We start from the raw sequence: 14364 nt of genomic DNA, 5'->3' as shown, positions 1-14364 counted from the left end.
CTTCCACGCCCTTTATCTTAGATTCCATGCCATTTATCTTAGCTTCTGTTAGCTTTTTTGAGACTGACATTTTTTGCACTTGGTCTTGTAATTTTGATATATCATGTAGCATTTCTTCCTCTTCTTCATGAGTCATGCTACTGCTTTCAAGTTGCTTACTAGGTGTTTGCATTTTCTTTTCTCTGGGCATCAGTTACCGATAACAACGCTCTACTATGCCCTTTGAATTCCTTCAAAATAATTTTTCAAACCAAGCTTAAGCAAAAATTTAAAAAAATCTACACATCTTTTTTCACTTTGTAGGAGTTCGATATTGCTTCTAATGTATCTTTGTAATTTTTGATCATCCAGTTCTGAAATTGCGACTGTAGTAGCCCTTTGTGTCCTCTTTCCAATGCCACCAGTCTGATCCCAATTGGATTCTCCAAGGAAAAGTTATGTCAAATCTCCCATAGTGACTTGATTATAGATTAGTTCACTAGAGCGAACTTGTACGACGTGACACGTGTCCCTGTTTCGACCTTTGGCTCTGAAAAAGATATACCAGAAACTACAGTCTATCCTCTTTCTGTAGCTTCTTACGAAATTTCAATATGATGCTCAGAGAGAAAGTTATGACGATTTTCCCCAGGTCACCTGTTTGGAATCTAATTCAGGAGTCTGCAAAAAGACCAACTTCCTTAGATCATATCTCCGTAAATATAGCGCGAAAAGCTCTGAAATTTGGACTCGAGATTCAACGCGATGTCTTCTCAAATGGGTTTTTTTTTAGCTTCTGAAACGGTGTAGAAAAAAAGTTCTAGCGAAAATTCCACGATGACCTGTTTGGAGCAGCGAAACTCTAGAATCCAAACCTCTGATACCAAATGTTATGAAACTAGCTCAAGAAAAAGATAGAAAAGATAGATCAACACCTTAGAATTCAGCTTCTTCGAGAGGGCAACCTCTTTTACATTACATAAATGAACAATTCTTCGATGATTCAAATGACAAAACCTCCTTTCTATATATAGGAGTCTAAGGAGTCATAATATAACCCAGTCGACCTAACAATAATAATAGAAAGCCACAAAAATAACAATAGAGGGATTCTATGGGGCACAGTAATAACAATATGGGGATAATAGGGGCACAACAATATTAATAAGGGGTACAACTACAATAGTAATGGGGTAATCACTAGTATTATAGGGACCCAACACTGTGCGACAACATTTTTTGGCGTCGTTGCCAGGGACATTTTATTCTCAGCATTTCAATGACATTTCCTCATCATTCTTCTCATTTCTCATCTTTTCATTTGAACCAGCAACAACAACATTTTTTGGCGCCGCTGCCGGGGACCAATTTATTGGGCCTGGGCTTTATGACATTCATCATTCATCTTTCATCTTTCTCATCTCTCATTCAAGCCGGCAAAGTCAACATTTTTTTGGCATCATCTCATCTTTTCCGCCATTCATTAGCCTGTCAAACGGCCAACATTTTTTGGTGTCATTTGATCTTTTCATCACCCTATCTTTCGTCATATCGTTTAATCATACATTTAGCACCTAGACATCTCGGTTCGTTTCTTGTTTGGGTGGCGACTCAATTTCTTTCATTTATTCTCATACAAGAAGCCCTCCCTCATATCTGATTGTTTGTTTCTTTTTGGATCCTAGAGTTAGATTCATGTTCAAGTGGCGACTCCACTTCTTTCATCACTTGATTTTCTTGAGCAGAGATCCCTCTCTATCATCCATTTGGTCCCTCATTATTCATCATGGATTATTCATTTACCCCGTGTCATTTTTCTGATGTTCTCCATGATATTCCGGAAGTGACCATTTCTAAATTGTCTTTGTTCTCGGGTGGTGATTCAATTGCTATTAGAAAGCATCTAGGCAGTTTTTCTTGTATAATGTTCATATATTGTAGACCTCCTCAGTATAATCATGAAGATGTCAAAATGCGTCTATTTGACTTTTCTTTAGAGGGTGATGCTTTGAATTGGTTTAATAATTTTCCTGAAGACTCTTTCACTTCTTTACAAGACATTGTCAATGCTTTTAAAGATAGATATGGTTATCGAGACAACTCACCTTGTGCCCCTAAAATTGTGCAACAGAATGAAAGTAATCTTATGAAGGGTCTAGCTGTCAATAAAAGATTTCAAGACAATTCTTCATATCAGAATGTGCCATCCACCTGTATCAGTGCAGATCAAATCCATGATAGTGGAAAAGCAGGGACAAATTGTAAAATCAGTGTCGACAGTGAAAGGGAAAATCAGAAGCAAATTATAGAAGAGCTAATGCGGCTGGTAAAAATATGGAGATCAATCAAGAAAAATTTGTAACTAATTACGGCAATGATATGAGAACTTTATGCACCCACCTGGAAAAACGTGATAAGGAGATAGAAATCATGAAAATTAAACACTCTGATCACGTAACCGGCATGCAAAGTTAGCATGCTAAGAAAATTGAGACCATGAAAGCTAATCATGACAGGGAAATTAATTTTATGCAAAGCAAGTTATCAGGCTTAGAGAAAAAGATGAAGATCATGGAATTCAATCATTCAAATCAAGTGACTGCCATGGAAGAAAGTTATCAAGAAGAAGTAAGTTTGATTCAGAACAAATTGTCAACTATGGATGAAGAAATGACCATCATGAGATTTGATTATAATAATCAGTTGGCTACCATGCAAGCAAATCATGAGAAAGAGATAAACTCTATACAACATTGCTTGATGACCATAAAGGCAAAGGACGACAAAGTAATAAAAGATATGGAAGCTAGTCAGATATGTCTTCAGAATAAGTTATTGACCATGGTGGAAGACCATGCTAGCGAAATCAGTACTATGAAGGTTGAACACTCCATCCAGATGGATGCCATAACGATACAGGTATAGAAATTTCAACATCAGTCAGAGGATGAAAGAAACAAGGAGATGTCAACAGATCAGAAGCCTCATTATCTGCTGCAACAAGCTCTATCTTATTATGAGGTCCTTTGTTCCGTTGAAAAGTGGCTAATTGAAGGTGACCTGGATAAAAGGGAAATTAATAATCAGATCCAGAATGAAGAAAGACATGTCATGCATATCTTACATACTTCATCTGAGAGTTTCGAAGCAGAATGTTCCACATCATCAGTGATACAGCCTGCCAAGAAGAAAAAGCGCAAGAGAAAGAGAATGAGAAAAAGATTTAATGCATCAAATGGTTGCGAGCAACTTGATTTTCAGATAGGAAAAAGTCCTACCGTATGCAGGATTGGACATGGCACATTCGAGAAGCAGCCGACAGATTTGCCTGAAAGCAAGCAAATGCTCAGTATACACTATATTGAATGCATCTGATGCCATGGGGCATCCTTTGTATTTCTAACCCTACTCCTTGTCTTTTCAGCACTTCATTTCTGCTTTATGATTAGATTTACCTTTTCATGTTACTAGACAGTTAATAAATGAAGAGCTTATATCTTTTCTATGCTTAATGTTATATGATGATTTTTGGATGGACGCTACTTATGTTTTGTTGTGTTGCGTGGATGCAGATTTTGGATTCTCACATTCCTACAGTACAGCAATGTGTCCCCAAGTAGAGCCAGATGTTGACCACTACGTGTCAACTACCCGTAGCAATACACCCCCTTTTTCGAAAAAGGGATAGCACCTAATCAACGTGTCCGTGCCATTCGACTATCATCATCAGCCTGATCATGTTATGTTGTAAACCCAGTCTGCATGTGTAAATTGTAAATAATCTTAGTAGATCTGTATCATGTATGTAATTGCCTAGGTAAACCTAATTTTCTAGTGATGATCTACGTTCCAGAAGGTTTTTTGTCTCATCGATCCATGATCGGCAGAGTTTTCCTTCAGCCTAACCCCAAAGACGGAATGGATTTTGTCATTAGAATCTTAGGGGAGCCTTAGTGTGCTAGATCGAGTTTATGTAAAAGTGATTTGGAAATAATCCTAACTATTTGGTTAGGTTATTACAAATTGCTTGATCTGCTAGATTATATTTATGTTGCGTAACTGGGTAGTCTATGAGGGTCTTTTCCAAATGGGTTTTCCCCCTGAGATGTAAAAATGTAAAAATCATGATGTAAAATGCCTTGGGGGTTAGAAAAATAATTAAACCCCTAATAAGTCCTAGGTCCTAGGTAATTTTTTCCAAGGGCTAGGTTTGAAGGTCCAATAAAAATAATAAAAAATATAAATAATAAAAAAATAAAATAAAATAAAATAAAATAAAAATAAATAATTAAAAAATAAAATAAAATAATAAAATAATAATAAGTCTAAAGTTTTGAGGAAATAAATGCAAAATTTTAATTTTTTAATATATTAAAATGCATTTAAAATTTCAACAGATGAGATTAAAAGAGATTTTGATCCTCATCGATGGTCGAGATCACTTTGACATGGATCACTCGAACTAGCCATTGGGAATTTTTTCTAGGTCATTTGAGATCATTCGATCTTTGATCGTGTACTAAGCGAAAAGCTCTCTCTTGTAATCTTTTTTATGAGCAATAAAGAAAGACTTTGGGGTTAAGTTCTGCTGGTGTTACTCTTCATGGAAATGTTGTAAGATGTATTATTTTCATGCATATATTTCTTTTTGGCCATTGATATAGCTTTTTGAAGAGCGATTTGAGTACATGTATCTTTCTCAGTTGCTGGGGTTTGAATGGTAATTTAAGTTTTGAATATAATAGTAGGTATTTCTATTAAATCTAAATTTTATTATCATTTTCCTGCTCCATGTTGATGGCTGAATCGAGTTTTGTAGGAAAATCCTTGATTATTAGATCATCGGGCGTTTGGGGAAGTTCTCGGCTGAACCAGCCAACTCCTGCTCCATGTTTTCTGAAGAGCCCAGCTTGATTTTGATCCCGGACTTATCATAAGATATTATTTTTATGGGTGATGCATGAAGGGTTTCAAGCTTAGTACGTTCTCTAAAATTCAAAAATTTTTAATTTTTCTGTGCTAAATCGTTAGATCTAGCTGTTGAGAGCCACAAATCATCAGATCTGGGAGCGGAGTCGGACTCACACCGTAGATTTGATAGATCTGCCATTTTTGTACATAGATCTGTAATTAATTTTGGTTTTCTAACTTTGGTTTTCGGGGTTTTAGTGTTTTTGGGTCATTGTGCATGTTGTTTGGGTGTTTTTGGTTGTATTGCAGCTACAGGTTTGAAGCTGGAGGATGTGCAAAGTCTAGATCTAGGCCCCGGAGGGTAAGATCTGGATCTCTGGAGGTCCATCAACGTCATTTTTAGCAAGGTTCATGTCCAGAGATTTTGCATCCAAGAAGTTTTAAATTTTTCAAAATATGGAATTTTCAAGGGTTTCAAGGAAATCTGAAAGAGAACAATTTAATTTTTTTTTAATTAAGGCTTCTGGTGGAATTTCTATAGGTTGATTGGCTGCCTGGTTTTTCCTGAGCAGAAAAAATTTCAAATTGGTTTTTCACTATTGTCTTCTGGAAGATTTCGAAATTATTCTCTACTGTCTGATTTTGGGTTTTAAATTCTTCAAATTTGGAAAGAAAATTTTCAAACAGAGTTTTGGGAAATTTCTGGGTCTTTTACTGTTGCCTGGGGTCTTAGTTTCGTTGTTGCAGATAAACCCCCGCTTCTTATCTCCATCCCTTCCTGTGTGCTACCCTCATTCCGCGTCATCCACGTAGTTTCAATTTGAACCCTCTGCCTATCTACGTGGCCTCCTTCTCCCTCTGCGGCTATCATCCAACCTTCTCCGCCAGCCAAAACGCTGCCATAAGCTTTTTGCTCCATTCATCGCTGCTCCAAACTTGCAAACACAACAGAAAAAAAAGACTGAAACCCACGCTGCTTTGCCATCTCCAGATCCATTGCCATCTGTGTTCTTCCTTCTACCTTTCCATCGATCCATTAGCTACATGGCTTCAAACTTTATACACTGCGAGCTCCCCATTTTTCCTGCGTTTTTGGCCACCTCCATCTATTGCTTCATTATGCAGCTACCTCCTTCTGCCCTTCAACGTGCTGCTCATCTCATTCCCACAACGTCCCTCAACTCCCTCCACTGCCCGCCAGAATTCTGCCACCCCGTAGCTCTCCAACGTTCTCCAACTCTCCACGCTGCTGGATGTCCATTCCATTCCAGTTCTACGCATATCCCTTCACTGACTTGCGGCTTCCTTCTGTCCGAACCTGCATACGATCAATAAAATTTCGACCTTCATTTGTTTTCTATGCGTTTAACTTTCATTTTGTTTAGTTTTTATTTAGAGTTAGGGTTAGCGTAAGTCCCCCTTTTTTCTTTATTTGGTTTGATTTCATATTTTTTTTTTAGTTTAGTTTGATTCCTTAAAAAAATAAAAAAAATAAATTAATTAAAAAATTAAAAAATATGAAAATTGAGTTTGTTTTCTTTTCGTTATTGACTTAAATCCTAAAAAAAATTAAAAATTCTAATATAAAAATAAAAAAATTTGATTTCATTTTTGATTTCTTTTTTTTTATTATTAAAAATTCATAAAAAAAGAAAAAAAAAATCTTTAAAAAAAATCTTAAAAAAAATATTTAAAAATTATGAAATTTTTTTATTTTGTGATTAAGGATTTAAATTAAGGGGTTTTTCACTTAAACGTTAGAAATTTTAATGTGGCCTATGGCCCATTTAAATTTTGATTTTTGACCTGTTGATTAATTTTAAATTCCTTGGTGTCTCTGATGCTAAGCACTAAATTTTAAATTCTTATATAGTCTAGCGTGATAAATCATATTGGCTTTTGGAAAAGATTGATTAATTCTTGGTCATTAACGATAGTCATTTTAGATCTGGAATTCTTTGCAAGCCGCAGTGTTATTGTCACTTTTTCATCACATATTGAAAATCGATCTAGATAGCTTGTTTTATTGATGGTTGATTCAAATATCGAAGGCATTGGTCTAAAATTGTTTCTATCTTGTGGTCATGTCTTGTCTACATTGGCATTTAATTTATCAATCTGATTTAATCGTTTAAATTCATCAAGTTATCCATCATTAAAATCTCCTAGACTCTGTTTCTCACAGGCTATCTTCATCTATTTACCTAGGGACTACCCCCTTGACTTGTCTAGGAGAGAGTCTAAACAGAGTGAGTAAGGATTTAATAGCGACAACTCTTACTCTGAGCGTTGTCGTGCTACCAAGACACTCTGTGCAACAACGGGGTCATTAGAGAGTACTTAGTGCATTGGAAGAGCTTACCAGATGAGGATGCTACTTGGGAAGAGGAGCACATACTTGCACATCCAACATTGCAGTTGCTTGGAGACAAACAACATTTGGGAGGGGAGGACTGTCATGTCCCTTCCTAAATTAATTTGGAACAAGATTAATTTTTGCATTTTCGGGCCAATTTTGGAGATAGTGGGGCCCATTTGATTTTATTTGGAGATTAGACTTGGGAGAAGTTATTTTGTTGTGGTTAAGTTCCATGTGGGGGCCACCCACACTAGGGAAATACGCACTCCCTAGTTCGAATTGCATGGAGGGGAAAATTTGTTGGTTAAGTGAGGGTCCACGATGGAGGGAAAATTGGAGGGAAAAGTGCTCCATGAAATCTATATAAGGAAGGAAACTCCTCATTTCATCATCTTTTGGCATATCGAATTTCCCTTTGGTTGCTTGAGCTGCCTAACTGAGTCACTTGCTCTTTAGCAAGAGTTTTTCAAGATAAGAGCTCACCCTTTCTTTGGGGGACTTTGAGTGACACCCTAGAGAGGTTTTTCTTCAATCTTTCCGGAGGAGGATTTCATTGTGGTTTCCAACAGTTAAATTCATCTCCAGGTGGTGCGTATTTCTAGAGCACGCAGTGAAGGGAGGTTGAGTTTGTTTGTGGCATCTTGCAGAGGAGTTTTGGCCGGGATAATTTCCGGAAAGGAGGCATAGGAGGTTTGTTGTCATTTTGGAGAGTTTGGGAGCTAGAGGCGAGTGCTTCTTGGTAGTGTGACTTTCACACTTCCTGGGTTTGGTGCACATGTGGGAGGTAGAGCATCAGTGTTTGAGGCTGAACTTTGCCGAGGGAGCTAAGGGAAGCATTTGTGGAGGAGATTGCTATAGTTCTGGAGCTTGGGAGGAGGTTTTTGCTTGTATTCCTTGCAAGCCGTATTCTTGCGCAGTTTGGAGGGCGTAGGGCATATTGGAGGCTGAATTTGGGAGGTTGGATTGAAACCAAACCCTTTTTGGGTTTTTGTGGGTTTTGGTCAAGGAGCTTGGGGCTGAATTTATAGCATTTTTTGAGCTGTGGAGATGGAGTTTCTTTCCAGCGAGCAGTGCAGTTTTCTGGGACAGCGCAGAGCATTAGAGGAGCAGTGATTTCCAGCATTTGAGATCATTGTCTTATCACCTGGGTTTTGTCACGCTTTCCATTGAGGCAAGCCTAGGTGCATTCCTCCATACTATTGTACTTGCTCCACTGATTAATAAAATGGCTCAGCTGGTTCTACTTCTAGACTTTTTATGAGCATTCATTGATTGTTGAAATTTTCTGTGTTGTAAATCGTTTTTGCTTTGCATATCACTGTTTATTTAAGTTTGGAACATTACACACTCAAGTATTCTCGGTCCCATTCTAGTTCCACTATAATATAAAGATCTCGGACTATGGAGCATGTCATTCATCTACACATACCCTTGAATTGCAACTAATCTATCACAATTGAACCAGTCATATAATATGCTTAATTCTGAGCTTGTAACAGAAACTCCGGATTCATTTATCAACAGAAACCTTGATACTATATGAGTAGTCCTCGGATTACTTGAACCAGAGATCAACAATATATATAATGCAACAATACCTTTATCACTGTAGGTCTCTGATATATTCTATTGTAACAACCTCATATTATATAATCAGGGCAATATATTGCAACAGACCTCTACAAAAATCAATAAGGTCTGCCATTGTAAGAGTATCATGTCTGCCATGCCAAGGGAACAGCAAGTCTGCCATATACTGTCTGCCATGCCATACTAATAACAAGTCTGCCATCATCCATAAGGTTAGGTCTGACATCCGAATTAGTGATGTTATGTATCATCTAAAAATCTGTCTGCCATCATATAAAGATTCTGTCTACCATGATATTATGTGCCATATGCAAATTGATAAATTATGTCATGTAAGAGTGTTGTGTCATCCATACTTGTCTGCCATGCGAGTTATTGTAATTGACATACATACTATAGAACTCACATCATTCATTGGTTCATGGAAACATATTCACATACATACTTCTCATCCTATGTTGTCAAACCATAGGAGATGGCTTGCATCATATACATGCTATGCTGTACGAAATATATTCTTTTGCGGTTTGAGCATTCCGCGTGGATCAAGTAACTGTAGTATTTGTCATTTCTAAAAACTCGGATTTAACATCTGGCAAATTGAAGTATACCTTTTAATATCCCTCGGATCAAACTTGTATGGAAGCACTTCAGACAATATTCCAAACTGTGCTATTATAGGGTTCCAAACTGCCTTCAGCGAACCACAGAAATCACCAAAGGGTACCAGAGGGATGACCAAGCTTGAGTGTCATGATAATCCTCTTAATAGATCCGAACTTGTTTCTAGAATAGCCTTGGACAAGACACAATGAACCTCTCGAGGAACTTGGACTACATGCCATAACAGTCCTCCAATAGAGACCTCTGAACTGGGGCACTTTATCAAGGGACAGAACTGTAGAATCAACTGTAATGAGTCAGTTCCTTCAAAAAAGGCAAAAGTCACAAGGATACTTGTCTTGAAGAAGGATACCAGCTCCCTCTTAATCAAGTAATCATCTCAGTCATGAGATACCGAGGCTCATCAACCATGAAGCTATCAAAGGGTTCAGCTGTGCTATTCTGATTCCCAAGTCCAACCACTGATTTTCTTGAAGACAGGTCCAACTAGTGTTAATCACTGATCATAACCAAAAGGTTCCAATGCTGATTTCCAATCAAGATTGCTTTCCAAACCTTAATCATCAAGGGTCCCTAGGGTTTCCTTCAAACCCTAGGATTCTTTTAGGTCTCCTGCAACTCCATCAAATCCTTGATGGTGTCTTTCTCATAGACTTTCCTTCAGCCCAGCTCTGAAACCATGCTATTTTAGGGCATTTGTTGCATGTAGACAATTTTAGATTTTTTTTTTCATCACAGTAAATTCATTCCATCATTCAGTGATTCATGATATCAGACTCTTTTTCCTGAGTTGTGTACTACCTTTTCACAGCAGCGACCATTGAGAAAATATGGAAGGAGGCCCCATGTTACCATAGGCTTAATATCTGAGCTATCCATTCATTCATTTGCTAGGTTTATCTCACATAAAGGATGTGTACATATAGATGTGCTTAATATAAATGGATTTTCTCTCCCTATTTCAGGGTATGTTCTGATTAATCGTTTGTATGTGGCAGATGGAGTGTAAATCATTCAACAAGCGTTGAGCCAGGATCCCAACTTAGTGCATCTGAGCAGAATATAATTATTCGGACAAATATCCCAGATAGAATTATGATAGGAGCAGACAACATACCTCAGTATCAGCAGCGTGTTACCTTGCAAAGAAATGAATGGCATCAACACTTTAAAAGCTTTAGAAACAATGCGATTGTGATCTCAGGAATCCTCTGCCTCCAGCTACCTTTTGAGTTGGTGTATGCCCATCTGAACTACACAATTCAATCCCAGATTTTCAGGTAAGAAATTTCTTCTTACTTTTTTGCATATCTACCATACTACAATAGAAGCTGCCAACGTACTCATAACATTATCTGTCAAAATGTCCTATATGACATTATTCAACCTCAAATTTGAAATATTCACTGGCTGTTGAAAGCCATTTTATCTACCATAAAATGGCTTAAAATACCTTTCCCTTAAAATGATTGGTAATAAAAATTTTCTTTTCAAAAAAGTGGATATTTGTGAAATTAATGAAATTTATAGCTTCCTTATTTTCTGCAAGTTTATTTACAAAATGAAGCATGGCTTTCAATAGTATCAACAACATGTTATATTCGTAGGAACCCCTAACATAGAAGGCTAATTCAACTCTATAACTATGCATGTTGTAGTATTTGTTATTGATATATCCTCAAGGATTTCAAGACAAATATAATCTGGTTACTCAGTTGCAAGCAGCAGTTTTTTAGCGCTGGACTAGGTAAATCCTTCATAACAGTGAAAATATCTTTTAAAGATATCAAAGTGATTCTTCATGTAACAACTAATTAATTTATCCTCCCTCTCATTTTTTAGGCAGCATGTGGATTTGTTAGAGCAAGTTTTCAGCTAAACTGTACCAACTGGGGTTTCTGTTTCCAGCTAATCTGTGCCAACTGGGGTTTCTATTCTGCCCAGTAGCAAATTCTCCAGGATTTGCATCTAGCCCCAACAGCCTCATCTGGTGTTACAAGCATGTGTACAACAAACACGAGCATTCATTGACCCAACAAGTCAATCATTGGCATTCCTTGCTTTTTTTTTCATTAAAACTGATGTCGCAAGTACTGATGCATGAAAAATATGAAGAAGAACATAAGCATGAGTATGTTACAGGTTAGACTTGAACCTTGGTTTAGAGTGTTACATCGAAATCCAGCACTTTAGTGCAAAGCCTCACTAGGCAATCTAGATCAAGTGCAACAATGGGGGTGTGTTGTTAGTCTATGATGGATATGGTAGCATTGGACAAATGTTCTAGTCTCAAATGATGCTAAGAGGCTAAGGAACACTAGATCTCCAAAACCTAGAAAAGGTTTTGCGAGATAAGCTTGGGAAACACCTTAGTTAAATTAATTTGCCATAATTAAAATATTTCATAAGTCTAATTTAAGAAAAGTGGTAAACTAAAGTTAATTAATTAAGGATGTTCGAGATTGCTCTAGAGGCTTCTATCAATGAAGTCTAATTGATCTTAGCCATCGATGAAGATTAAATTGTGGCCATTGAGACTCCAACAAGAGATTATAAGAGCAACTCGAAAGGCTTGGGGATAGCACCAATGTGATCATTGTGAGCAAGGTAGATCGAGCTACCCAGTTTGCAGTTTTCAATGAGGGCGTAGTTCGAGCTAGGGAAAGAGCATCAGAGAGAGGAGGCAAGAGAGATTTGGGAAGAGAAAGATTCCAAAGAGTTTCCTAGTTATTCTCCAGTGTCGGAGAGATAGGAGAAGGGAGGTCGAATTCATTTGTAGAAGAGGTCGTACAAGCAGTACAAATTACTAGAAACCCTAGTGTGAGTTGTCAAAAGAGCCACAAATCAATAGCTGAGGGCCAGATCTATTTCCGGAAGGCAGAGCGAGTGGTTTCCAGTGACAGAGGGAGGTAGGACGACTCAGTTAGAGCCAGTTTCAAGGCAATGTGAGTGGATCCAAAGCCACCAATGCGCATTTTGGGCATAGGTGTGAGTAGCTAGCAGGGAGTGCAAGGGGTTGGATAGAGGCCAAGTTGATTGGAAAAGGAGATCCGAGATCTCTAGTATATTTTGCTAGTTGATAGCTAGAGGTTTGCCAGTGGGCAACCAATTTTAATAATTTTTAAATTGTTGCATAATAAAATAAACCCTCATCTGCTGCATCGGTTTTCCCTTCAAGGTTTTTCCAGGGATGTTTAGTCCAAAATAACTGTGTCAATTTTATTGTGTGTGTGCATCTTGTTGACCATTCTGTGTCAACTACCCTATAACAACATATATTTTTTCAAAGCATTCCGTCATGTTCGAGTAGTCAAACATCCATAGGTTATCATTATACTTGAGCATTTTTGTCAAAATTGTAATCCAAATTTTGCAGTCTTGTATGGCCATTGAAAAATTGATTCTTGTATGTTTATAAAGCCATGTAGCGCACCCAGGTAAACTTAAGAATTTTCAGCAAAGAGTTTCACTCTAGGGAGTTTTTTAACCTCAACTAATTATTTGTGTTTTTCCTAAACATCAAATAATTAGTGGAGTTTTTCTCCCAAGCATACCCCAAAGCTAGGGTGGGGCTCGACGGTGAATTTTTAAGTGAGTCCTAGTGTATAAAGTCTATGTAAATTATCATACTAGATCATGTCTTGAGTCTCGCAAAATTTGGTTATGTCTAGAGGTCATTTTTTAATTGTCAAATTTCCCCTTCCAGCGGGATTTTCATGTAAAATTTGATGTAAAAGATGTAAAAAGTGTTGTCTATAGAAGTTATAGGTGGTATGAGTAATCATAATTATACCTCATCGCCTAAAATTTCTATTTAGACACACTTTGAGGGTGGAAAAATGTGTTTATAACCCTACAGAGTCATTATTTTTATTTTTTGGCAAAAAATGGCAAAAAATTAGCCGAAAATAAGTCAAAAAAAAATGAGAGAATATTTTTTTTTTTCAAAATGGAAAAACAAATTTTTGGAGAAAGTGGACTTTCCCGAGGAAGATTAAATAAAGGACTCATTTCCAACCCAGAAAATCCCAAACGAATTTTTGGAGAAAATGGACTTTCCCACGGAAGATTAAATTTAAAGGACTCATTTCCAAGCCAGAAAAATACCATAAAAAAATTGTTGGGCCCGAAAAAATAATTTTTTAAGGAAAATCGAATTTTTTGGTCCAAGTGGTTAAATTGAATGAGGGAATTTCAAGAAAAAATATTTTTTGGGGCCCTTTAGAGGGAATTTCAAGGAAAAATATTTTTTGGGGCCCTTTAGAGGGAATTTCAAGAAAAAATATTTTGTGGCCCTCTATTAAAGGGAAAAATTCGATCTTTTAAGGAAAACCGAACTTTTGGACTATGGTGGTTAAGTAAAGGAGCATTTTTTAAGGAGAAAAAATTGGAAAAAATATTTTTTGCACTTGGATCAAAGCCTTTTCAACAAATTCGAATTTCTTCTTCCATACCAAGGAACATGATTAAATTTTGGCATGGATCAATCTTCAACTAGCCATTATTCTTTGGGATCAAATTTGTGCACTTCATTGGACCTAGCCATTTTCCACTTGGAGGGGGAATCTAGATTTCTAATTTTTCTATAAATTGAGCATAAGGCTCCTCATTGTAACATCTTTGGATGGTGTACAGGGCTATGGAAGCTCTATAATATTTTCTTTTATTAATAAAAGAAAAAGCCTTTGGGGGAAAACCTATGCATGTATGTCTTAAGGTTGTTATGGTAATATTACTCTAATTAGTCATGCTTAAATTTCTACTAAAGTTTTTAACTTGTTATTTTCATTAGACTATCGGATTTATTGTAGCTTGTTTGCTCCTCTATTTGGATTGGGGAAACATTGTTGATTGGGTAGATCTAGTGGATTCTTGTTTGAACCATTGGAGCTCCTTCTCTC

General features: G+C 37.0%; 1 protein-coding gene across 1 annotated transcript in view; it reads left to right on the top strand.

Annotated features, from left to right (window-relative positions):
- Positions 1–14364, top strand: part of LOC149258544 (anoctamin-like protein Os01g0706700) — a 301245-nt gene that overhangs the window by 123339 nt on the left and 163542 nt on the right. Inside the window, exon 8 of the mRNA XM_089371991.1 lies at positions 10462–10743. Coding sequence (XP_089228117.1) covers positions 10462–10743 — 282 coding nt within the window. The remainder of the gene's footprint in view (positions 1–10461; positions 10744–14364) is intronic.

This window comes from Pinus tabuliformis, chromosome 6, assembly GCF_031772625.1.
Source record: "Pinus tabuliformis cultivar Carrire ecotype Pingquan chromosome 6, CPIR1, whole genome shotgun sequence".
In the NCBI taxonomy this organism is placed as follows: Eukaryota; Viridiplantae; Streptophyta; class Pinopsida; order Pinales; family Pinaceae; genus Pinus; species Pinus tabuliformis.
This window is presented reverse-complemented; position numbering and strand designations above follow the sequence as displayed.